The 26,577-nt window shown below is 43.5% G+C and overlaps 1 protein-coding gene across 2 annotated transcripts in view; it reads left to right on the top strand.

Moving 5' to 3' along the window:
• Dpys (dihydropyrimidinase) overlaps positions 1-26,577 on the top strand; it is a 71,184-nt gene that overhangs the window by 24,501 nt on the left and 20,106 nt on the right. For both annotated transcript variants that reach the window (XM_021184351.2, XM_021184350.2), the window contains exons 5-7: positions 1,641-1,797; positions 2,781-2,922; positions 5,527-5,669. In XM_021184351.2, coding sequence (XP_021040010.1) covers positions 1,641-1,797; positions 2,781-2,922; positions 5,527-5,669 — 442 coding nt within the window. The remainder of the gene's footprint in view (positions 1-1,640; positions 1,798-2,780; positions 2,923-5,526; positions 5,670-26,577) is intronic.

The raw sequence follows: 26,577 nt of genomic DNA, 5'->3' as shown, positions 1-26,577 counted from the left end.
ATTAAGATGGTAGAAATCTGGAAACTGCATTCCCATATCATTTCGATGTGCCAAGTGACTGAACAGAACATGTGACAGGACCTTTCCTTGGTGATGAAGCACCAAGGAAAATCCTGAGTTGGCATCTCATGGAGCGACTGCAAATCAAGTCAGAGTCTCGTTGCCCAAGCAACTGGGAGATGCGCTCTTGAAACAGCAAATTTCTCTTTGGAGCTGCAAATGGAGACCGCGCCTGTCTTACTCCCTCCAGGTAGAGACTGCTACCTCTTAGCTCACTACACATGACCCATGTTTATCCTGCCTGCTACAGAGAGATACTAAAGTTGCTTCTCTTTTCTAGGAATAAGCCAGTAAGGACCTGGGGTGGTGTGGCATTGAGTATATCATGGAATCGTAGCAGATCCGCAGTGGCTGGGTCCTGAGGGACCCCTTTCTTGCATACGTGGCACTCAAGTCAAGCTCCTAGGCTTCAGCAAGCCTGGCTTTAACTGTTCCTCCATTTCCTAGGCTAGCTGGAGGAAGAGGCTGGTTTGGAGGAAGGATAATTTGTGAGATAATAGGGTGCTCCATTTCCATTTTGAGGACGGTGGCAGCTGGTGGCCATCCACTGCATGTACTCTCTAAGGAAATAAGTTAATTTCAGTTATGTATCTGCATCGTAACTAAAATTCAGCATCTGGTCAACTAAAGTGAGCTCATTTGGCATGCTAGAATCTCCTCACCATTCTCTCTCTCTCTCTCTCTCCCTGTCTCTCTCTCCCTGTCTCTCTCCCCCTGTCTCTCTCCCTCCTCCTCTCTCTTTTGATTGCTTGCATGTGATGAGGTTGATGCCAGTGTATCTATTATTCTGACAAATGCTAATCAGATAGGAGCCTGATTTTAAATTCAAATTCACTGTGCACTATTAAGTTTTCCAACATCGCATGCTTTGGATGTCCTCATTTGCATGATTTTTAAGTGTGCATTTCAGGCTACAATTTTATTATCTGAGTGTTCTTTTATTGAATATAAGTCTTCTCAGAAAGTTCTTTTTGAGAGTGTGAAAAGGTTATCAATCAATCAACAGCAAAGATGTACCATGGTTGGAGTCCATATGGCAGTATTAACAGTAGTTTATCATCTGGCTAGATGGCGTAAAAATTGAGACCACTGACTCAAAATTCCTGGGTTCAAATCCTACCTCCTTCAGTCTACAAATACAAAATGTGTATAAAGTATCTGTAGAGAAATTACGTAATCCTGTAGCTTTATCTTTTAATTAAAAGAGTGATAGCATTTACCCAATAGGATTTTAAGATTGAATTACAAATGTAACCCCCAGCATCCTCTGGGTTTTGCTTCAGTAACAGTGGAGAATAATCCAAGATGGTTTTAATAACCTCACTTGGAAGGAGAGCATGCCATTTGCATTCAATCTAATTGACCCAAACAAATCCCATAGCTGGGAGAATGATCTATGCCTTACAATGCAAATGACCTGAATACACTAAATGCTCGGTAATTATCAGCCATTGTCTGGTTCACAAAAGTGAGGTGTGGGGTGGGATTCTTTTAAGTTATGGTATCACCCTCTCCTGAGACAGAGAAGACTCTGTGTGTTTGTCAGATGGTTTTCTTAATCCTGCCTTTGAACCTTCCAGGAAATGTGGTCTATGGAGAACCAATTGCAGCAGGTCTCGGCACTGATGGCAGACAGTACTGGAGTGAAGAATGGAGCCATGCAGCCCACCATGTCATGGGTCCCCCACTGAGACCCGATCCTTTAACACCTGGCTTTCTCATGAATCTGTTGGCTAAGTAATAGTTTTTCAGATGACTGTAAAGTATTTGGATGGGAGATAATTCTTTATCAGTCTTATCTTTGAATGGAGGAAAGCTTGTCCTAAATCTGTAGATCCAAAGTCCTTCTGGTCTTCTGCTCTGTTTGAGCCATGGTATAGGAGAAGCAGAATACACTGGACTTAGAATGTTTAAGCTAATATGGTCTAGGGACTAGTTTGTTGCATAGGTGATTTCCCTTTCTCTTCATTCTGAACATTTTAGCATGCCTTGGCCACATGTCCCCAGATTTCAATTGATAGGGAACATTTCACAGTAGACTGGACAAGAACTACCTTGTCCCCTTTCCTTTAACTTCCCCCTTCCTTCACACTTCTATGTCCCAGAGATTATTTATCAGCCAAATTGGGACTTTTATTCTTGGTGACAGAGCTGTTCTCAGCCAGTCTTACATCAGTGTTCATGACAATATGGACATTGGTCACTTACTGCTCTGGAGGACCTATCTCCATTGTCATAGGTCGCCATGAGGATATCTCTGGGGTATTCTACTCACACGAAATATCTACCGACATGCTCCTAGTGAGCCTGCTGTTTGTATTGCCAGGGCCATACAACTATCAGTTTCTAGCTAGGACAAGCTCAAAGCCATGGGCTCACAAGTCTTGGTGCAGAGTCTAGTAGGCACCCTATCATCTCACAGATCATTTCTTCCTCAAACTAGCCAGCTTCTTCCTATTAGGTTAGGGAATTGAGAAACAGTAAAAGCCAGACTTGTGAAGGATTCTGCACCATAACACTTACGAGTGAGTTTTCAAAAATTGCTTCTAAAGATATACTGAAGAGAGGTGAATTGTGTACCTAGAAATTCTACTCACACCCCTCCCACTGCTTGGCATCCCATGGAGGAGACAGGAGGCTAAGAAACACCAAGGGTATCCTGCCCTGTGTGTTTTCTTCTCACCTCATCACTGCCTTTCTTTCTTGTTCATTCTCCACAGTGGCGATTTGACCACAACAGGGAGTGACAACTGCACTTTTAACACCTGCCAAAAAGCTCTAGGGAAGGATGACTTCACTAAGATTCCCAATGGGGTGAATGGCGTCGAGGACAGGATGTCAGTGATATGGGAAAAGGGTGTGGTGAGTTTCATGGGAACGAGTCTGGGTTCACTCGGGGTTAGGTTATTTGGAGATCTCTCTGTCTCTGTCTCTGTCTCTGTCTCTGTCTCTGTCTCTGTCTCTGTCTCTGTCTGTCTCTCTCTCATGTGCACACACACACAAACACACACACACAAACACACACACACAAACTGGGAATCACCGCAGTCACCATAAACTCCACCCCATGCTCCTTCAGGGCATTATCAGCAAACAAGCAATTGGTTTTTCTACACAGCTCATCTCAGAAGAAGTGTTCTGTCTTTTGTGCAGCGACATCAGGGACCAGTTTAGACTGGATCCAGATAGGCTTATTCTTCATGTGTCATTAATGTAAATATTTGAACTGATAGGAAAATATATGAATGATATTAAATTTGCTGTCAAAGTTACATAGATAATGAAATCTGTGGGCAAAGTGATTTTTAAACTAATAATAAATGAGAAAAAAAAGTTTCTTCCTAAGGATGGAGCAAAATCCCATAGGCAGAAGTCAGGTGGGAACGCAGCTATCCAGGTGCCACTGTACAAAGATCTACAGCAAGACTAGGTAGACCCAAGATTCTCCCTGTCATGTTTTTCAAAGATCCCTCTCTTAGGTGATACATTTACCATATTTCACACTTGAGAATTCTCCTTGATTGTTTCTCCTACATCCAGTGCCATTTCTAACTCTCATTGTTCTTCTTGGAGTTTCAATTGCTGTGATTAAACATGATGACCAAAAGCAAGTTAGGGAAGAAAAGGGCCTTTCTGGCTTACACTTCCACATCCTAGTTCATCATTGAAGGAAGTCTGGACAGGGACTCAAACAGGGCAGGAACCTGGAGGCTGGAGCTGATGCAGATGCTCTAAGTGGCATTGCTCCCTGGTGTGCTCATGAGGGCTTGTTCAGCCTGATTTCTTACAGAATCCAGGACCTGATGGAATCACCCAACTTGGGCTGGGCTCTTCCACCATCAATCACTGATTAAGAAAATGCCCTACATTCCGATCTGGTGGAGGCATTTTCTCAATTGAGGTTCTCTCCTTTCAGATAACTGTAGCTTGTGTCAAGAAGCCAGCACATCCATTATGTACTGAGTCCTATTGATTTTATTTTTCAGAATGCCTCCTTGTTTCCATATTCATGACTACTGTAAATTGGAGGCTCCAATTTTGTTCCAACCATTCCCAGAGTCTCAAGGCAGATTTCCCTATTTTCAGGGATCACTTGCTCCACTGTTCCATCCTGCTCTGTAAGTGAAGCTCTGCGCACATTAACTCCTTCTCAAAAATACATTAGCGCTGTCTATTACCAGGAGTGTTTAAGCAATCAGTTTCATACAAGGGTCTTCAAAACATCTCTCCAGTTCTAGCTTCTGCTGATCTTCCGTCTGACCTCTCCTCTCCACTCTAAACTAACCATCTCTCATGATTCTCCCTCTCCTTCTCCTTGATTAAATATTCTAAATTATAATGCAAATTTCCTCCTTACACTTGTGCTATTACAGTAAATAGATTTTCATAATCTATTCTAGTTCCCACTATATTTATATACATCTTTAAATATGGTCTTGAAAATAATTGAGTATTCATCCAGTTGGAGATGGGATGGGGTGGGGAGGAGGTGTGGGATGTGAGCAGTCAGAGGGTGAATGGGGGGCGGGAATGGAATATGGAGTGTAGAAAATGAATTAATTAAAAAAGTAATTGAGTATTTTCCAATAACATGCATGAAGCTGTATAATTTTCTGAAACAGTAAGATGATTTACTTCTGGGACAACTAGAAATAATAAATCTTTAAAGGCAGTCTTGCCATATACATATATAAGCCCTATAAGGATTCTATGTTAAAAATTGTTTAAGCAGACTTTCCATGATTTTTTGCTTCACATAAATTTAAATTATATAAAATTGTGCTTCTTGTGTTTATCTTTTATCTTGTAAAGGCACTGCCACATCATTTAAAAGCATCATAACCATCTTATTTCGACTAAGTAGTGTTTTACCTAATATCCACATGATCATCTCACAGAGTTGAGAATAAGTCTGCAATACATGAAGTAGATAATAAATATTGTTATGGCAGTGAGAACTTTAAAGGGGAATGGAAAATGCCATTATCAGCTTGTAGCTATCGTGTGTAGTAATCTTGGATGATTTGAGGACAGATGGGAAAGAAATAGTAGGGTTGTCTTTTACTCTGATAGGAGTTTTGGAAAGCGACCTTCAGGCTTCTGTACACCCTCATCCTTGTCAGTGGTGCTGAGGCTGGCTTATACCTCGCATGCACAGATGTAGTTCCTTGATGTAGGGAATGAGGTACAGTTCTCTTTTTTGTGTGTGGTTTTTTTGAGACAGGGTTTCTCTGTGTAGCCCTGACTGTCCTGGGACTCACTCTGTAGACCAGGCTGGCCTCAAACTCAGAAATCCGCCTGCCTCTGCCTCCCAAGTGCTGGGATTAAAGGCATGTGCCACCACTGCCCGGCTATGAGGTACAGTTCTGTTTGGATTAATAGCTGTACATCCTTCACTTTTATCCTCAGAGAGGGGTTAGTGTTTGATCATCATAACAAATGCATCTTCTTTGAATTGTTTTACAGCACAGTGGTAAAATGGATGAAAACAGATTTGTGGCAGTTACCAGCACAAACGCAGCCAAAATCTTTAATCTTTATCCGAAAAAAGGAAGAATAGCTGTAGGCTCAGATGCTGACATTGTGATCTGGGACCCAGAAGCAACAAGGTAAGTCTGAGATTTTTGTGTCACCAGGTTTTACCCTTGAAGAAAAGCATTTAAGTTGCAAAGCAATCTCACCTAGGCCTTTCCCAGCATGTGTGCTAGGTAATTTCCTTCTCTGTGCTCAGGAATTCTAAGCCTGTGCAGAAGATAAAGGTGTGGATGGACAAATGTTTCTTTGTTTTTCTTGGCACAGAGGATGCCAACGTTGTTTAGAACTCGCTGGGAATGGATATGTATAGAAAACCAATATGAGTTTGCTATCCCTGTGCCTGGCAAAGGCCCGAATTCACATGGGGGGAAAGTGCAGAGCCCTGAAGAAAAGAAAAGGCTTAATTTGAAAAAGAACTGAATTGGAAACTCAAAATAATTACAGCCTTTTAAAAGCTTTTAGATAAAAAAGATTCCAGCACAAAAGACATCACTTTTAGTTAGCCAAACTTTCCAGATGAACTCAGCCTCAGCCTGCTGTTCCTGTAGGCTTAAGCCCTTTCTTCTCAATGTCCATAATTCTCTGTTAATATTGTGGGTCTGGCAAACTCCACCAATTCAAAAGAGCATTGATGGATGTTGAATTTCTGCTAGATTCTTCTTATAGGCTGTGCCCCCAGCAGTGCTTATTTGCTCATGTCCTTGGGGTCAACACTGCTAAGGAGGAAATTCTGCACACAAACATGTTGTGTGCACAGTGTGTGTACATGGAAATTTGATGGTCCTTCTGCCTTCACTATATGGGATTTATTCAAGGTCCAGTATGTTTGTTTCTATTGTAGTTAGCAAAAGTGCATAGTTTCTAGGAAGTGATATTGTTACACAGATACAGAAGTGCCCTTGGGCCACCCTCTGGGAAAAAGATGGCCATTTTGGAATTTGGAACATGAAGGATGTGCCTATGGCCGAGAGCCTAGAAACAGGCCCCAGATGGTCTTTTTGTGGTTGGCACTTTCCTCAGGACACTCACTAGGGATCAGTTCGTGGGATTGGCAGGCCATGGTCATGGCAGGTGGCCTTTGGCCAGCACTCCAGTGCATCACCTCATTGCTGCTGTAAAATTCATGCCAAGCAGTAAAAAGCTGTGTGAGAGCCTCAAGTCAGGAGACATCCTGGGATCGCAGCCAGTCACAACCCAAGGCCTTTGTCCTTATATTGAGAGAGAAAGTTATGTTTAAAGAATTGATGCCCGATAAAGCTAATGTAGACAGACTTTCTACTAGTCTAGGAAGTATAATGCAGAACAATTGCTTGGCTTTACAGACTCCAGATGATCTGTGCTCCACTCTGTAAGTTCCACTCTGCAGGCTCTACCACTGTACAATAGTCCTCTTGGTGCAATGCAAGTAATTTAAGCCATTGCTCCAAGGCTGGAACCAGGTATATCTTTTCAAATATCTTGTGGCTTATGAAGATTACAGGGTTTAATTAGAAAACCCAGAAATTCTCAAAGTTCCTCTCTCCTGGAAGGAATATGTGAAAAGCTGTAACTTGTGAAGCCTTCTGTTTGAGTCATGGGAATAATAATTAGTAACACTGTGTGCAAGTCAGTGGGGCAGAAAGTACTTTATATCTAAGATGGTGTTCATCAGGTAAGACCAAGAAAGCTAAATCTAAAGTAATGAGAAAACTGTAACTATGAACAAAATGTGTAAGAATTATACTTCATTTTTCCTGTTCTATTCTTATCCCATTGGGGTGGGGAGTTTAATTCTATTCTATGCTTTCCTGTATCAAAGTGGAAAGAAAATAAAAAACTCTTTTGAACTATGGAACTCTCCAGTCTAGTTCTAACCCCAGGGAGAGCCCTGGGAGACTGGTTCCATGGTCCCTCCTCCTCCTCCTCCTCCTCCTGCTCCTCCTCCTCCTCCTCTCCTTCAATTATTTATTTACTAGTTTTTGCAACTCATTTCACTTTTTAATTGAAAGTAGATTTTGCCATATATATTCTAACTATGGTTTCATCTTCCCTAGCTCTTTCCAGATGCCTCCCCCTCCCGATTCTCCACCCATTCAGATCTATAGCCTTTCTTTCACTCTTTCATTAGGCTACAGCTATCTAAATAATGGCAATAAACTAACATAAGATAAAATAAAAGCAAAGAAGCTGGAATAGGAAGGAGAAAACAAACTAGCAGAAGAAAAAGAGCTTTAAAAAAAGCACAAGAAGCCGGGCATGGTGGCGCACGCCTTTAATCCCAGCACTAGGGAGAGGCAGAGGCAGGCGGATTTCTGAGTTCGAGGCCAGCCTGGTCTACAGAGTGAGTTCCAGGACAGCCAGGGCTACAGAGAGAAATCCTGTCTCGAAAAACCAAAAAAAAAAAAAAAAAGCACAAGAAACACATACAGATACAGAGACATACACACAAAATACAATATATGCAAATATGATATATGTAAAAGACCTGTAAGGGGGAGGGAGCAAGGAAGGAAGAACAGAAGAAATGAAAGACAGAAGGAAAGATGGATGGAAGGAAGAAAGGAAGGAAGGAAGAGTATACTCAGACAGAGCATTATGAGACGAGGCACCTCTAAAAAACACTATTGAGTGGATTTGAGTTGCTGGGCTCTGCTTTTTAACCTTCCACCTGGGTGTCTGAGCAGGACCCATGGTGAGAGTCCTTGGCTGGTTTGAGTTCTGGGAATCACACCAGCTCAGGAACAAAGCGTTGTCTTTCTCAGACAACTGGACAAAGAGAAATGACCGGAATGCAAGGCTGTGAATAATTCACTCACTTCTTTCCCCACCCTCTGCTGCTCGGAGGGTATTTATAGGTTGTGATTATGTCTCCCTGAGTCATGCCCGAGGCTATACAAATTTAGATCACTTTCTCACAAGCTCCAGTTACTAATCTCTGTAACATTGTTTTGTCCCTCCTGTCCTCATCACTTGCTTCAGAATGGTGCATAATGGTCCAGATGTGTAGTTAAGTTTTTAAGTGATCTATATATTACTTAAGTTTCCTCCAGTTTAGTCCAAGAATAACTGACTTAAGGTCAAACTCATGCTTCTGTTCTCCATAGGCATCTTATTCATCATGTTAGGCATTTATTCAGTTGTTCATCTCTTTTATTTGTTTTTCACCTATCTTTTACATAACAACCGTTCTTTATATAATAATGACTAAAAAAGTTAAATATTTAAAGTTGTTTTTGGTGAATATATGTATTCAGCCTTGTGAGAGCTAAGTCTTCGTTACTATGACACATATGTGTTAGCACTACCAAGTCCTCCTGATCACTCCCCTGCTTTCAGTCCAGGTCTGCTTATCATGAATACCCCAGTGCCCGAAGCAATGGAATGCAACACAGGCCTGAGTGACTGGTACTAGGTTCTGACCTGGGCTCTACCAAAGGCCACTTAGTCTCTGCAGAGCTTAGAGGCAGAGAGCTTGTTGGACTTGTTGAAGTTTTGTGCTCAGTCCCTGGTACCATGCACACAACATAAAGAATAAAGGAAATTAGGTCGTTGTATACTGACTCCTCTTTTATAACAAAGTGATCATTCCTATGTCTACCACAAGATTACCATGAAGCAACTTATGTGGACATATTTTATAAGCTAAACTAATCCTGTTGATAGCCTTTGCTTTTTGTAGGAAGCCCCATGTTCAAACCACAGCACTGCATACACTAGATACAATGTTGCTGCATACACTAGATACAACGTTGCTGCCTATACTAGATGCAATGTCCCATACCTGTAATTTCAGAATTTGGGAGGTAGAGGCAGGAGAATCAGAAATTCAAGACTGTCTTTGGATATATAGTGAGTTTAAAAAGAGCTTGCTAGGAAACATGGTTTGGATGGGGGGCGGTTAAGATGCGTTGCTATGATAACCTTATCCTTCTAGTTTGGCTGCTGTTGGGCTTTGCTGAGTATTTGCACTTCAGGTTATGCTCAGTTCCTTCCCCTGTGTTGAGCAGGCAGGCAAGTACACAGGGATTCTGCTGTGCTGACTCCCACAGCTTCTCAGAAACCCACAGATCTTTCCATTTTCTCTGCTTTTGTTATCCCATTGAAGGCAGAAAAAATATTATCAAGCTAATGACCAGGCCCAGTCCTCTTTGGAACTTTTATTTGACATTTTAAATTCTGTGTGAATTTTTTCTCTCATACACCATTCAAATTTTGCACTAACATGCAAAATTTGTAGACTATGGAGAAAAGAGAGAGGGGGTTGTTGGAGAGGAGGCTTCGCAGAATAAGGGATTGGATGAACATTTAAACAATGAGAAAGAATGTTTTGCATAGTCCACATACAAAAGGAGAAACAGGAGTATTTAGGTTGATCCCAACACCCGCGTTCTCTATTCTTGGCCTGCTTATTATGAGAAAGGTACTCAGTTGGACTCTCTATTCCCAGTCAAAATGTATGCAGATGACCTAGCTGGGACATTTCTGATGCACTACAATATTTTTAGCCTGGCTGCACACACCATCCTCAGCTCTCTACTGTCCTTAGAGATGGAGAATGCTCTCCATCATCACCTCCTACCTCTTCCTACCCTGCACACTGAATCCTAGTGAGTTCTGCACACCGGCTCACAGTGCCGTGGCATAGTCTTCCTTTACTTTCTGACTCCTGGTTATAATGTTGAGGTGCATTTTTTAAAAAGGAATAAGGGTTCTGATGATGGCAGAGAAAACCCCCTTGGTCCCCACAGCCCTTTCCCACTATTATCAACTGATAAAGTGCCACTACTGTCAGAGTCAATGAACTAATATTGCTATATCAGTAGCTAGAGCCCATTCTTCATTCAGGTTTGCTTAGATCTTACCCAGCATTCATTTCTGCCAATGTTAAGGAATCATATTCAAGTCTTTTGGAGAATGTTGTTACTGTGCTTTTCTTTCTGATGGTTTTTCTCCTTCCTAGCCACAGGTTTCAGAAACAAATAATACAAAAGCCTCACTTTGCATTAGTCATGAAGAGTCAATGTGGCAGATGTGGTGGCACACAGTTGATGCTGTGCTGGGTACCTGGCTGGTGCATTCTTTGCCAGGCATAGCTATACCCCAGCATCTGCTCCTTCTGTATGGCACTTTTGGAGAGGAAGTTGCTGCACACAAGGCAAACTTAAGAAGTGAGGTGCTATGCCCTAGGCCTATGTTTGAAATGGTACTTTGGAATTTGAGCTTGGTCAAGCTCAGCACAGCACAGTAGAATGTCAGAGAATGTGGTTGAGCAAAGTGGAAGAGAGCGGCCTTCCACATGGCACAGGAGGCAGGAGGGATTTGGCAGTGGCTGGGGGACACTGGGAAGATTGCCTTCAGCGACAGCTGTGCTTCGGAGGAAGTCAAGGAGGGCATCCCCTCACTCTGCTCTTAATTATTGTACAGGATCCTTCAATATTAACAGAACGAAAAGATGCAGAGATATATCAGTAAAAATGAGATTTTCCAAGTGGGAAAAAGGATGCCCTGCTGGACTCCTTTCGTTCTCTTGAAGCAGACTTTGACTTTTGAGGTTGAGAGCTGTTTCTCAAGAAGAAGTAGCTGGAGCGTGAAGAGAACTGCTCTCCTGTGCTCCCAAACGCACTCTGGGCTGTTTCATCTTGGAGACAGGTTCTGAGAGTCCAGGTTGCACTGGTCCTTCCTTTGGGAAACTATCAGTCCAGGAAGAGGAGAGGGAATATAAGATGAGATAGTTTACTCTCAGAAGGGATGTGTTAAAAATACCGTTTGACAGCTACCAAACCCAGACACTATTGCATATGCCAGCAAGATTTTGCTGAAGGGACCCTGGTATAGCTGTCTCCTGTGAGGCTACGCCAGTGCCTGGCAAATACAGAAGTGGATGCTCATAGTCATCTATTGGATGGAACACAGGACCCCCAATGGAGGAGCTAGAGGAAGTACCCAAGGAGCTGAAGGGGTCTGAAACCCTATAGGAGGAACAACAATATGAACTAACCAGTACCTCTCATTGTTGTGTCTCTAGTTGCATATGTAGAAGAAGATGGCCTAATTGGCCATCATTGGGAAGAGAGGCCCCTTGGTCTTGCAAACTTTATATGCCCCAGTACAGGGGAACGCCAGGGCCAAGAAGTGGGAGTGAGTGGGTAGGGGAGCAGGGCAGGGGGGTATAGGGGACTTTTGGGATAGCATTTGAAATATAAATGAAGAAAATATCTAATAAAAAATTTAAAAAAATGAAGCCGGGCATGGTGGGGCACAACTTTAATCCCAGCACTCGGGAGGCAGAGGCAAGAGGATTTCTGAGTTCGAGGCCAGCCTGGTCTACAAAGTAAGTTCCAGGACAGCCAGGGCTATACAGAGAAACCCTGGCTCAAAAAAAAAAATACTGTTTGAGAGGTTCAGAGCAGAGCGGTCCTGCATGAGGCCAGAGAGAGGTGTAGTGTCACGTCACATGGGATGAGAGTGGGCAGAGCATCGGTACCCGAGAGTCAAACTGAAGCAGAGGCAGAGTAAACTCAAGCACGGGGGAGGAGTCCGGAGCAAAGCCGTTAAAGCTGAGGGTTGTGTGAGAGAACAGGCTTCCAGGCTGCCTGGAGAAGGAAGAGAAGGCAGCCAGATGGCCTCCAACGTGAATTGTGTTGTCATAGACTGAGCTGAATGTTCACAAAGTTAGCCTTGTGGAAAAGAATTATTTAATCAAGGGAAGAAATGGATTTATCCTACGATGGTGATTTTAACATTAATTACAGTCCAGTGTTATATATGATTTCTGTTTTAGCATATAATTAGACACTAGATGTTTTACTGCAAAATTCCTCAAAAATGATAGCCTGCTTTGATGAGTTATTACAGAAGACGGCAATGTGCATTGAATCCCATATCCTGAAGGGGGCGCCCACAACCCGCACTGGGCTGCCCGATCTGCTGGTTATGTAAGGAGGCAGCCTCCCGAGAGAGGAAGCGATTGCTAACACTCTGGGGGCTACATGGTACCTAGATGTTTCTGCGTGTTTGTTATTCCTGTTGGTTATTAACGGCATGTAGAAAACAGTGTGCTAGCCACATAACCTGCTGCCCTAAAACCGGGTTTCATTAATGTCACCAAAGGAGATCAGGAGAAAGAAAAGCCGGGCATCCACACTTCTCTCCTTCTGTTGCTTGTTTTGTAAATCTATAGAAGCTGCATGGTTCCAAGAGTGAGGCACTGACGTCAGTGTGCTGATGGATCGAGAGAGAGGACTGGGAGTGGGTGTATAAGGGGAGGGGTAGGAAATCCTGATGGAAGATGACCTTAGACATAAGAAGCCTGTAAAGAAAAAGTCCCTGCAAAATCAACTGCAATACCTCTTCTGTGTCATTGCAGTTTTTTTTAAAGGCTGCATTTAGTGCAAAGAGAACATTATCAACTTTTTTTTCTGCTTTGGAAATGAAGAGTCCCCTGTATTCAGTTTGACAGCTCATTGAGCCAGTGTCTATCTCTTGTGACAGAAGTGTGTGCCCTGTGCTTCACTGCTCCGGTCAAAGCTTTAGAGCTAAGGACATAGCCCTTTAGCTAGTTGTTTGGCCTTTTTTGGGGGTAGAATATTCTGGTACTTAGCTTATAGGGAAGAAATCAAGAGTGTGGGTTTCATGTGATATTGAAACAGAATTTTAAGGTGTCATATGGTTGAAACAGAGATCAGTCAAAATGGCCAACCTGTTAAAACTCTGATCAGAGAAAGGGGAATGTGAGCTGCCTGCAGGTCTGCAGGAGCAGCAGCAACTCGTGGTCTGGCAATTTAAGGCTCTCCTTTGAGCTCTGGTTCTTTGGTATTCATTAAAGAGCACTTAGTTACTATGGAAACTGTCCCTTTTCTGTATTTATGAGCTACAGGGCATCTCACAGCATCTCTAGCACACCAGCACAGCTGACTACTGTGTGCACTGAAACATTTGATGAAGACTTCTGGCCGGTCTGTATTCTGCAGAGGAGGCATATTTTTGTTTCCAGTTATTTGGGGTTTATTTTTTTTTAAACTCAATTACAGCAAGCTTTGACATTGCATACACCATTTTGGAAGGCATTGTGCTGCCTCTCCTGCTTAATTTCCGTCCTTTTCTCAGTTTAGATAGAGATAAACGAATTTAACTTTGTATTCAGTGAAGAGTAATGACTTGGAGATTATCAATGTGCCCCTGGCTTCTGCCTAGGAACCTTTGTATGAAATTGAGCAGGAGAGGGATGGTTCTCTAAGGGGCATGGAGCAATAGGGAGTAAAAAGCATCATGAACCAAACAGTGAAGAAACAGGGTGTGGACAGAGTGTCATATCATCAGGGATAGCTTCAAAGAGACTTCTTGGCATTTTCCTTGCAGATAACTAGATAACTCATTGTGTGTTATCCAATTTCTGAACCGTAATTCTTCTCTTCTTCCTCCAAAGAGGTATATGCATGCACACGAGAGTGCACACACACCACACACACACATGCACAAGCACATACATAAGCACACCTAAATACACACACAAGCACACACACACCACACACACAAGCACACACACACCAAACACAGACAAGCAGACACACAAGCATACACATACCACACACACACACACCACATATACCACACACATAAGCACACACACACACACAAGCACACACACAGCACACATACAAGCACACACACAAGCACACATACCACACACACAAGCACACACACAAGCACACACACACATACACCACACACATAAGCACACACACACAAGCACATACACACAAGTACTCACACAAGCATACACACACCACACACACACATACCACACATACACACCACACACATACCACACACACACACAAACACACACACACACACACACAAACACACAGAGTCTGTGATTGTTTTGAAAAGCTGGTCAGCATAAAGATTAGCTTTTCACACCAGTGATGACAGACTCTGTCAAGAACTGTTCTCCCAGGCCCCAAAGCTCAGTTGTCCCAGTTCATGTGGTAGAGAAGAGCAGCGTGCACTCAGGGCTTGTGCAGGTGCCTACGTAGAAACAAGATGGTTACACCATGATGTCCTTGCTGCGTTGTCATGATGCAGCATGGTGTTGGGAACCACAGGTGGGTCTGCACAGCTGAGGAGCATCCTCCACACAGTTCTTACTACAGATGTGTATGATCCCAGGACAATTTCTTGGTGGATGATAATTATAGAGATGTTGAGGTGTGAACGTTAGTTTTTATTGTTATTAATCCACACAAAACCCAGTCCGTTATTCAGGCATTGGGGTAGTAATACCCTGGTGGGAGAAGAAACCTTTTAATTAAAACTTTTCTTTGAAAAGGTTTGAGGCTAACAACTTTGTCTTTTCTGAGCTGGTTGTGGCTTTGAGAGTGCTACTTGGTTAAAAAGAACAGCATTATTTTTTGTTGTTGTTGTTTTGCAACATTGCTGTCATAAGGATGCTGTACACAAATCCTCAGCGTATAAGTAATGATCACAGTACTTGGTACACAGCAGTGCCCACGCACCAGCAGGGGCCACTGTGTGGAATGGGAGGGAGCTGTGGCTAGCCATAGCTGTCAATCAGAGCTCATTGTATAATGGCTTCATTCAGGCAAGAACTGGAGGCAGTGTAAGAGAATGATACTTCACTTAAGGCATCTCCTGTTTCATAGACACGCCCAGTTTTCACCAAGAAAGACAGAAACTGAGACACTCTCCGGGTTCTTTCTGGCTAAGACAGCCTAATGGAATCAGGTGCTCCCTAGAGTTGATACCCCTTAAAAATGATTTGGAGAGAAGCTACTCAAACAAGCCACCTAAGATTATTTTATGGCCTTTGTCAGACAGTTGCTTATTAAGTTTGGACGGTTCATGAAGAGAAAGTCTAGCTCTTTGATAACACACAGGGGTGAGATATTAACCACCATTTAGTGCATGTTATTTATTTAAACCTGTTCTTATGCAACTGAACCTTTCAAGGGAACTAGAAATGATTTCTGAGGACCTCCTTAGCAACGGCTGGACTGTTCTCCACGAGATGGAAAAAGTGAAGCAGGTCAGAGGTGACTTTCAGGGACCAGCCAATCCTGAGTGGGTCTCTTTGCCAGAGCAAGCAGGGTTTGTGTTCAGCATTAAAACCAGGCCAAAGCATAAGGCCCAAGAGAAGCTGTGTAAGAGGCACAAGCTCAGCTAAGCTACTGTCTCGTTTCCTTCCCACCCAGTGCACACTGGTGTTTTCAGGGCTTCCTATTGGCCTCGATGCCAGGACAGTTCCAGGGAAATAATCAGTAATTATTTGCTGAGTGAATGAACCGGGCCTTGGACTACTAAAAGTAAATATGTGCTTTTAGATGTATGGGGTGTGTGTGTGTGTGTGTGTGTGTGTGTGGGTGTGTGTGTGTGTGCTCTCCTTCTGAACATTGTTTACCAGCTCTTGGACCCATCTCAAGGTCTACATTTTATAGTTTTTCCCTTTGAGTTAAAAAGAAGAAGAAGAAGAAGAAATGAATCCCAGGCGTTTCTGTCGTCATCCCTAAGGCTGCCCTGATAAAAGCCATGTTCTACAGTCAAGGGCTACAGAGTCATCACCAGCCTGTGCATAATGGCGGCTTATTGCACTCTTAGTTCTAGCTAGTCACCTTGACAACACAGGTTCTAGGTTATAGAGGAAACAAAAAGGAGTTCAAAGGAACTGAGGGAAATTTGATGTCAGTACTTAATGGCAGTGTGCAGGATGAGTCATGGCTGCCTACAAGGGGCTTTGGAGAAAGCCCAGCAAACACAGACCACTCCCTCTAGGAAATGGTTACATGGCAGTGAGAGTTGGAGATTAAGTATTGTAGGGAAAGGGCTTTTGTTTGTTTGCTTGCTTGTTTTCCCAATGGCTTGAACAAGACGCCAAAATTCACAATTTAGGATTTTTGTTTGCTTTGTTTATTTTTTTTCCTGTTTTTTTTTTTTTTTTTAACAGAGGAGAGGTCCCTTGACTAACCATGCCATCACTGGGGATTTATTCCAAGTGTGAATTCTCAAGTCCTATCCCACACCAGCTTCTTCATGCAACAGTCATATTTTAACATGACCTACAGGGGTTCAGAGACACACTGAGGTTTGAGAAATTCTGGTTTAGACTCAAAGAGACTGTAGCACAGTTGGCCCTAGAGGCAGAAGGCCTCACCCATCTTTGCTTGTTTAGTCCTTGAAAACCCAGTGCTGTCTGAACACAGACATTTCCTTCTCCTCTATTGTCATGTGTCCTTTGCTCACTCATTCCATCATGTTGGCCAATAGATTGGCCTTTCCAATGGTCGACACACTAAGCAGAAGGGCAAAGTCATGAGGCCCAACCCCATTTTTTATAGCCAAGTTGTAAAATCAGGATCGGCAAAGAAGTTGAACCTTCTGGTTTTTGCCTCAGCCCCTGTTTTGTTTCTTTTTAAAGTTTTCTAAATTTCTCTTCATTCAAAACTGGAAGAATGAGGTTAAGAATAACTGTGATGGTTCAATAAGAAACACCAAGGCATAGCATATTAGTTAGCTTTTTAAATCTCCGTGACCAGAACGCAAGATGGAAACAGGGGTGAGAGAATTTATTTTGGCTCACAGTTTTAGGGAGTCCTTGTCATGGAGAGGAAGACATGGCCAAGCAGCCCAGCTCCCAGAAGCAGCAATGTCTGCCATAGACTGTCTACATCACTGTGGAACAGAAAGAAAAGAACCAGCAGCCAGGCTGTAACACTTAAGGGCTGAGCCCCTATTGGCCTACTGCTGTGAGCCAGGTCCTACCACCCAAAGGTTCCCCCATCTCCCCCAAATAGTGCCACCATTCAAACATCGGAAACAAATATTCAAGACATGAGCTTGTAGAGGAAATTTCAGATTCAAACCATGATTCATGGCTTCTAAACCCATGTGAATGTCTGGCGCCTATCTGTGCTGAATTGAAATGAGAAAATATACCAAAAGCTCACATCTCACAGTTAATATAGAGCAAGATAAAGAGTCTCTATAGCTAAAGGAGAAAAGGCAATGCTTAATGGTGGAGGGAAGACAGAGACAGACAAAAAGACACCCATTAACTTAAGACACCATCCTTGTCGTCATTGTGTCTAGCCTTTGCACAGCACATGGCCAGGAGCTGTGCTTCATGGTCTCTGAGAACATCTAGCCAGCCAACTGTGTTGAACAGCCATGGTCCAGGCTACTTGGGAGGCTGAGTATAAAAGGAGTTTGAGATTACCTGGGCAACAGGGCCCAACCCATTTCAAAGAAACCAAAAACAAGGGCAGAGGCTGTGGCATCCTGGTAGAGCATTTGCCTCGGACACATGATGTCCCAGGCTCAATGCCAAGCAACACCAAGAAAATAAAATAGCCCCAAACAAGCACACTGAGTACAGATAAAATTATAAATAAATAAAACACAGACACCAGGGGCTTAGAAACTAGGGGACAAATAAAGATACAGAAACTTCATACACAGAGTAGGCATTTACAGCACACAGTGGGGACATATGCCAATCTTTGCCTTTTGAATTGTAGTTCCTACCTGCCCTTATCAATTAGGCCAGAAGCTGAACCCGGAGACCTGGAGAGTTCAAACCCTTCTCCTGTCCCTGGTGATGCAAACATTCACCTTTAGACTGGACTCTGCATCTATTTTGGTGTTCTAATTACACAGTGAATCTTCAAAATATTGTCTCACACCCAAGACATGTAAAACTGCTTTCTGTAAATCTAAGTTCTTTGATTACAGACATTTACATCCTGGGCAAACACCCACACTGACCCTTTAGTTCCTCACTCTTGGTACATATAAACTGAGACTCTTGATTCAAGTAAGACTAAGGTTTCTTCCCTATGCTCCTGGGCACCAGACTGCATGTCTGTCCTTGGCTGTAAGAGTTCACTTGGCTGAGACAAGGCACAGATCCCTGAAAACCTGCCAGGGTGCCTGGACCCCAGCCATGCACATCCTGCGGCCAGCATGGCTTCTCTGGACACCAGAAGGCAGGTGACTTTCCAATTTAAAAGAGTCCGTGTGCCGGCAGAGCACCTACTCAGTGTCTTCCTGAGGAAAGAGTGACTGTGTGCACCACAGAGCTTGGGAAGAAGACAGAGTAGGGTAGATTCAGTACTGGTTTTTATGCTGTGATTATGTTGCCTGAAGGGAATTTTTGATTGGTTCACCAGGCCTGCCTTTAGTACTGTAATTGAGGCTATAGGGCCTCCCTGGTCATGAAGTGAGGCTTTCTATCTGTCTAGAACTCTCACAAAACACCTTCTGGAGGGGTCAAGTAGGCCACGCCTCTTGGGCAGAGTGTGGCTCATAGGCAGGAGGAAGATGTCTGTCTGAGTTCCTCGGCTTGTTTTCTGAGGTAGATTTGCTTCAGTTTTGCTCTCCCGTGAATCTCTTCATCTAGACATCTTTCTGTGTTTGTAACGTTCTTTGCTCTCCAGGTTTTTGACAGGTGGCTTCTTTACTTTGCCATTGTATTTTCTCTCTGCCCGCCCCCTGGTGTTTCTTTCCCAACTGGAAACCCTGACTTTTGCTCTCAACTCTACTCTCCTGCCAAGCTTCCAACGGATCTGAAAAGGCAAATTTGTCCAGGTTTTTAAAATGGAATATTTATCAGTATGGGAGGTTACTAAATTCCACACGGCATGGGAAAAGACAATACTGGCAGTTAGCTGTAAACAGAGATTCACTGCATGCTTACTATGTGTGATTTCTGGACACCATGGAGTGCATAAATATAAGGAATAATACCTGTTATTTAAAAGGGTGTGTGTTAATGGGGCAGGAAAAACACAAATGTGGGAAAAAGCAAATAATATTTCAGAGAAAAAAAATGAAACAGTTCACCTTAGTACAAGAGATGGGGAAGGATTGAATCCTGATGAGAAAAAAACATGATCTAAAGATAATTCTGATCTGTGTTCATCTGCGATGACTCCACAGAAGGCTGGCTTGTGTTTAGGAAAGGGCACTGGATCAAGAGAATCCTCAAGGGTGGCTCTGGGTTTGTAAACAGAGGGCAGACACGTTGTCATGGAGCGGAAGCCATGGGTCCATGAGAAGACTCCTTCACTAAGGAGTCATAAAGACACTGCCAGGTGAGGTTCAGATGGTGAGGAAGAGAAACTAGGATTATTCTTGCTCATACAGACAAGGGCTTTGAATGCTGAATCAAATATAGAAGGATTTCTAGGATACAGCTCAAGTGATTGAATGTTTTCAAGTGCTAGTTTGAGTTGCCTAAACGTGGCTAAATGCCTGCTTTGCCACCTCTATCAGTTTCTTCTCTACTGCTTCGGTAAAACAGCGTGACCAAAGCAATTGATGAAAAAAGGATTTTTTTAGGCTTGAAATTGCAGAGGGATAATTGTGCTGAGGAGGCATGGCAGCAAGCAAAGCAGAAGTTGTTTAGCCGCCATTTCTACAAGCATGAAATAGAGCAAATTGGGAGTAGGAAGAGGTCTGAACATCTCAAACCCAACTCCAGTGACATCCTTCCTTCCTTTCTCAAGGCCACACCTCCTAAGCCTCACCAAACAGTGGCAACCACTGGGAACCAAGTGCTCGAATGCCAGAGACTGCAGGGGTCATTCATTTCTCATTCATATTACTACATAATTACATGACATTTTCAGGGTATACATGATAGTAAAGAAAAAGGGACCAGGAAGGTGTTATGGCAACACTGTATCCTGCTTTGCCAGGGACACTGCCAATTTAATAGATTCCTATGTCCTTGGAAATCCCCCCAGGTTCTGAGTTAATGATAGCAAACTGATGTGTTTATAAAAAGATAGGGAGCGACAAGGGTTATGTTCTATGGTTATGTGGTGAGGTGTTGGGAGGAGGGGTTGTCTCAGTGGGCCCTTTCCCCTTGAGGGACCAGACAAGATGGTATAGTATAGTATAGAGTTTATTCAGGACATGGGGAGGGGAGTTAAGAGGGCAGTAGAGACAGAGAAAGGCAGAGAGAGGGAGAGAGTAGAGAAATAGAGGCCAGCCATGACGATGAGCACGTGGAGAGAAGAAAAAGGGAAGGGAAGGGGGGAGGGAGGGGAGGAAGGGAAGAACCCAAGAGGGCAAAAGGGAAGCAAGAGAGCAAGAGAGGGAGGAGGGGGCAAGCAGCCTCTTTTACAGTGGGTCATGCCTACCTGGCTGTTGCCAGGTAACTGTGGGGTGGAGCTTAGACAGAATGCTAACACTCACCCTATGAGAATGATTTGGTCCAAGGCCTGAGAGCTTCTGTCTTATGCCCAGCTCATTTAGTCAGGAAGTCTGACTAAATCATATTTTAGGGAGCTAGCCAAGTGTGTAGGATGGATTGCAGTCAGGGAGAATTGTAGGAGGCAGATAATGGGGTTTAGATGGAGGGAGTAAGAACTCTGACAGGTTACACATGGTGTCTGCAAGATGCTGAGAGTAGGAAGTCTCAAGTTCAAGGATTGCCTGGATCATAAGAGTGAGCCCAAGCACAGCCAGTGAGAGGAGATGGTCTCAAAATACAGAAGCAGAAAAGATGGCAGGGGAGTAGTCCAGTGTTGAATGTTTATATAACGTGTAGGGGGCTCTTAGCTCAATCTCTAGTTTGTAAACAAACACCCTCAGAAGCCATGAAAAGGGGAGAGTGAAAAAAGAACTTATTTTAGAGGGTGTTGTTGCTGCTGCTGCTGTTGTTGTTGTTGTTCCAGAAAACTCTCTCCAAGAAATCGATGAAACACTGGAAATGAAGTTAAAGAGAAGTTGTTTATGTGTGACCCATAATTTAGTAAATGCCAGGTGACAGTAACAGGCTGCATTCAAAATCCAGTAGCAGATTTTTAACTTAAGACCTAATTGGGCAGAGAAGAACCAGCCCTTGGTCAAGTTTTCCCTGACCTTGGTAAAATGTAGGGTAAAATTCCCCTTTGGTAAAATGCAGGTGCAATAACAATAGTATCATCATTTTGTGACTATTGGAAGGAAATCTGGTGTGCAGCGTGTGTAGCAAAACGGAAAGAAACATTAATGCAGACATCATCGTGGGTAAGAGTGAGAGCTCTAGAGTTCAGAAGCTGGCAGGAGACACAACACACACGTGGAATCCTAGAGGCAAACAAAACTTAGAAAAACCAACAGAGTCCCAGTCCCAGCATCCCAGTTTGGCTTGTCACTCAGGGCTCCATCCCTACTGAATGCATCTTCTCTCCCTCACTTTCACTGACAAGTCTGCTGGGTGCCATTTTGACCACAATGTCACCAGAATGTCCCTTGGATGCTAGCTACATTGTGCAGAGGCACAGTTTTGGGGTGATCCAAATATATCTTAGAAGTCTTTGATTCTCAGGAGCGAAGCCTCCCAGCATGGAGCATCGGCCCTGGGGAAGATTATCTGACACTTCTCTGTGAAGTCCCTCTTCTGGGCTCATGGTAATGAGTACCTTACACAGTTTTTAAAGTTTTGCTATTTTTAAAAACTCTGATTGTTTCCATTGTATCAACCACCAACCATTGTATAACAACCACAAACTAACTGTTTGTCCTAGCAAACTGTCCGCTCTTGCTGTGGCACAAGCGGTTTCTCTCTTTCCACTTCTGGATTCTTTTATATGTGAAAATTATTACCTTTCAGCTGCAAATTGCTGATAGTTTAGCACTAATGAAGTCGAGCACTTTTTTCTTCATTTGTCACAAGGTTTCATTTTTTCTTATAGAGGAATATCAATCCATGCCTTTTACTGTTTCTTTGGGTCACATAATATTATTTTTCTATTTAAGGGTTCTATCCCATTTCTTGCAAGCTGCCCAATGTTTCCGAGAAATAAATGCTGTAGTTCTGGAGAGTGTTCAGGGCAAACTGTGAAGAGCCATGTGCCTGTCACTATTACTGAATGCTGACCTCATTCATTAACTTACATTAGAATCCTGTTTATAGCCAAGAAATCCTTGTTAATTCAGAAACAACATGATTAGGAAGTCAACTTCAAGGGCCAGGGATTTTCATCTTTTCTTGACCCATCCGCAGCACCGGAACAGTGTCTGGCATGCAGCAGGTGGGCAGTACGTGCACTGATAAGTGAGAGGGTGGTTGGGCACCCATAAGCAGTTAAGACTTGGCTACATTCTTTTACCAAAAGGGAGTTTGTTTTGTTTTCTTCTTCCTTCATCCCTTTCTCTCTCCCTCCCCACCTTCCTTCATTCCATGCTTCATTTCACTTGAAGCCAGAGATAAGTACAGTGGTGTAGATGGGGTGGAGAGGCCAGAGATACGAAGACGTTATCTTAAAATCCTCAACATGTCTAAGAACCTAATTCCCCTATGGTAACGTCATGGGCCTAATGAGCAACCTTACCTCATTTGTGTGAGAAATAAGGGACAAGAAAAGTTTAGTGATACAAGAGTAGCTTGCAGTGATTTAATAAAAGACCCAAAGTGTTGCTCTGTTTTCAATTTACCAGCATCTAATTCCAAATATAGGGCAAACCCATCACTTCTCCTATGCGAATTTATCACTTTTCTGGTCCTTGTGAGACTGTTTTGTATGCAAGGTCTGAAGGAAAGCACAGCGAAGTGCCTTCATAGTGGCACAGCTATTGATGACCTCTTTGGGGAAAATGTGTTAGATAGAAGTGTATGCCGATTAGTACATTTTCCTATTTAAAAAATTTATGGGCACCTGGAAACATCTTTTCCAAAGACGGAGCTTTTGATATGTTTTGATCCCTAGTTTTTTCTTAAGTCACCCTAGTATTTCTGGAAAGATCTGGGGAAGAATTTTGGGAAGTACGTTTAGGTCCAGACTTGTTGGAAGTGTCACTTCCAGCAGGAAGCAGCACACTATGACTGACCTCTTGGTGTCTGAGTGACAGAGACTCCTGTTTATGGAAAGAGGTGGCTGACCCGGTTTTTCCCTGAGCCTCGGTGTAATGAGGATTAAATAAAATAGGGTTTGACTTGCTTCTAATGTCAGAGTCTCATAGATCAAAGCTATAACTAAATATCTTATCATCACATTCATCAGAGACACCCTTGACCACACTTTGAACCACTGAGGTGCTATTAGTAAATTCAAGGAAAACAAGTGACTTCGAAGGCGAATCATTTGAGATTTTAAAAGAGAAAGAAAGAAAGATCCTTATGAGCAACAGTCCCAGAAGTAAACCATCTAGGATATGTCAGGGTTTGTGTGTGCATGTGTATCTGTCTGTCTGTCTATTTGTCCATCCGTCTGTCTGTGTATACTCATACACTTCTCACACATACAGGTAATTCTGACCTTCCACACTGACTGGGGCTACAGTTTCATTCTCTGTATCTGATGCTGGAGCTTGAAGTCCAGAGGGCAGGCTGCTGCCATGGAGAGACAGGACTGACAGGAGAAAGCAGGACAAGGAGAACCAGAGTATAAGGAATCTCAGAGACAGAGTGACATGCACACGTCATGTGTCTTCAGTGCTGTAATACCATTGGTCATGGGCCCAAGCACACATGTATGACCCAGGAGCTAGAGCACATGAAGGAAGATGCAGGGCAGGATGAGCATTGTAGGTCTGAGCCCCACCTTCCTACCACTCAATGTCTTAATAGACAACTTCATCTCCTATTCTAATTGCAGAGAGTGTACCAATGACAGAACAACAAAACGATTACTCCCGAGTCTAGCTTGGTGAACTAGTGAGTTTTCTGGGGCTACTCTCATAGGAGGACTTATGAGGGGCTACTCACAGCAGCATCACTGAAAAGCTCTGTGTCCCAGTATGGACGAGGACTCATCGAAGTTTTATTGTGAGTCTCCTGTGTAACTACAGGCACTGTCACACAAATGAGTCCTCTCTCCACATCAAGTGTTTTCTAGGTACACCTCCAGGGAGGGACTTCTGAAGTTTACAAGTTTCATGAATTTCCTGCATCATTCATTTCTTGCAAGCCTCATGAGCTAAGCCCTTCCTTTATGGCCATGAGGGAATTCTTCAATCTGGAAGAAACAGCTATAGAACAAAGGTGCTGTACAAAATGACTGCCTTCATGTGCTACTGAACACGTGAACATCCATCCACCTGAACATCCATTTCCAGGATCCCTCTTAAGGATGAGGGCACAGAGATGGAGAGAGTGTTTCCCAGTTCACCCAGCTGAGAAGACCAAGGAAGAGCTACCAAGCAGGCCAAGCAGCCTTCGTTGTGTCCGTACTTTCACACTGTAAAGGCACAGCTTCCCCAAAGGGCAGGCAGGGAAAGGGCGCTACAGACCCCAAGTGTGGTCTCTGGTGCTGGTTGACTGCTTGTAACCCCCATCCAGCTACTGAGTGAGGTGAACACGGTAGCCTCGCTTTCCCTCATGTCCTCATCAGCCATAAGGGAATGATTATAGTAGTAGCCCTATCACAGCTGCTTGGTAGAGGCAGGGAGCTGATAGACATGAATTCTCTCCAACAGAGCTCAGAATTTTAGCCATCCCATGAGAGAGATTGTTATTTCCCCAGCCTGTTCAAGTCAACGGATCTCAGAGTATCTGGCTGTGACAGATAACTCCTCATGCCTCCCTGGGTGTCACTGCCTTCCCATCTCAGCTCTGGGTGACTTTGCCCTCAGGCTTGCTCTGTGGAGAGGCTGAGTCAGACTGCCAGTCTGCATTTCTGCAGGTTTTTTGTTTATTTGTTTTTTAATTTTTCCCCCCAACTTCTCGTCACAGGGAAGCCTTGTACCTGGTTGAGATAGCCACACTCCCCTGATGCCCTGGGAGCCAGTAGTTCACTGGTTATGCTTAGAAGTGGTGCCATTTGGTCTGGGTCCAGCTCAAGCCATATAGTGTATTGCTAGTTGGGATTCAGGCTGAGTCGTAGGTTCTGAGACCCTCAGAGATCCTCTATATCGGGAGAGTAGATGAAATGCTAGAATGCACCAGACAGACGACAGAGATGATTACCTACCTCTGATTTTCCATCCCGCTGGAAAATAGCTAATTATCCCAGAATCCCCAGTGTTCTGCTTGTTCCAAGAAGTGAAGAGCATTCAGCTATCGGTTCTTGTTGTTGCTGCTTGTTTATTTGGTTGGTTTGGTTTTGAGCAGGACCTGTGGCGGCAGGAGGAGCAACCTGCATGTGTTTGGCTTCTGGTTCTTTTGCTTAGATCCTGGATGACTCATTCAAAGTCTCTCATTCTACTTCAGTTTCTACTTCTCCATTGGTTACAAGGACATAGTAATGTGGGCTGTTGAGAAATCAAGTAAAGCACGGAGCAGGAACGCATTAGGGCCTCACAGGGGCTGGGCCAATGCCTAGAACGTGAAGTTGCCACTAATCACGCAGCTAGTCCCATGACTTCTGGGTCATGGCTACTGTTGCTCTTGCTTTCCTTGGTGCTCTCTTCCTCATTTACTTTCTTTTCTTTGCTCCCTTCCTTTCTCTCTTTCCATTCTTACCTGCCATTTCCCCCTTTTGTGGCTCTCCAACTTGCTTTGCTTTAATCTTCATCCTCCACCCCCCAGAAGAGTGGTATGTGGTTTCACTTTTGCCCCTGGAGACATTTAAAACATCAGAAAAGTTTTTTTTTTTTTTTTAAATTAGTGACTGTTGAAATACTTCTTGCAAGCTTCATGAACCACAGGTCTCTGCAGCTCTGCTGTTCATTTCTGCTTCTGTAATGTAGTCGCAGTCATAGATAGCATCTAAGTGAATGGGAGTGACTGCATACCAATAATACTTTATTTGACAGAAGCAAGCTGCAGGCCAGCTTTGGGCTGCAGACCAGGAGTTGTAGTTGACCAACCTTGCCTTAGTTATTGGAGATTGCAGATTTCTCACACTGAACAGCCATTCTCTGACATCCTCATCTCCACTGAGACATCCAGGAAGCCTTTGGTGCCTCTTGGGCTGTTTTCCACAGTTCAGGGTTTAGATAGCAGTTGAAGCAGTGATTAGAGAGTCTGGCTTGGGTTACCTATCAAGTTAGAGGTGATTCTGGGCTGCAGAGAGAAACCCTGATTCAAGAAAAGAAAGAAGGAGAGAGAGAGAGAGA

The sequence above is a fragment of the Mus caroli genome, chromosome 15, assembly GCF_900094665.2.
Source record: "Mus caroli chromosome 15, CAROLI_EIJ_v1.1, whole genome shotgun sequence".
Lineage (NCBI taxonomy): Eukaryota > Metazoa > Chordata > Mammalia > Rodentia > Muridae > Mus > Mus caroli.
This window is presented reverse-complemented; position numbering and strand designations above follow the sequence as displayed.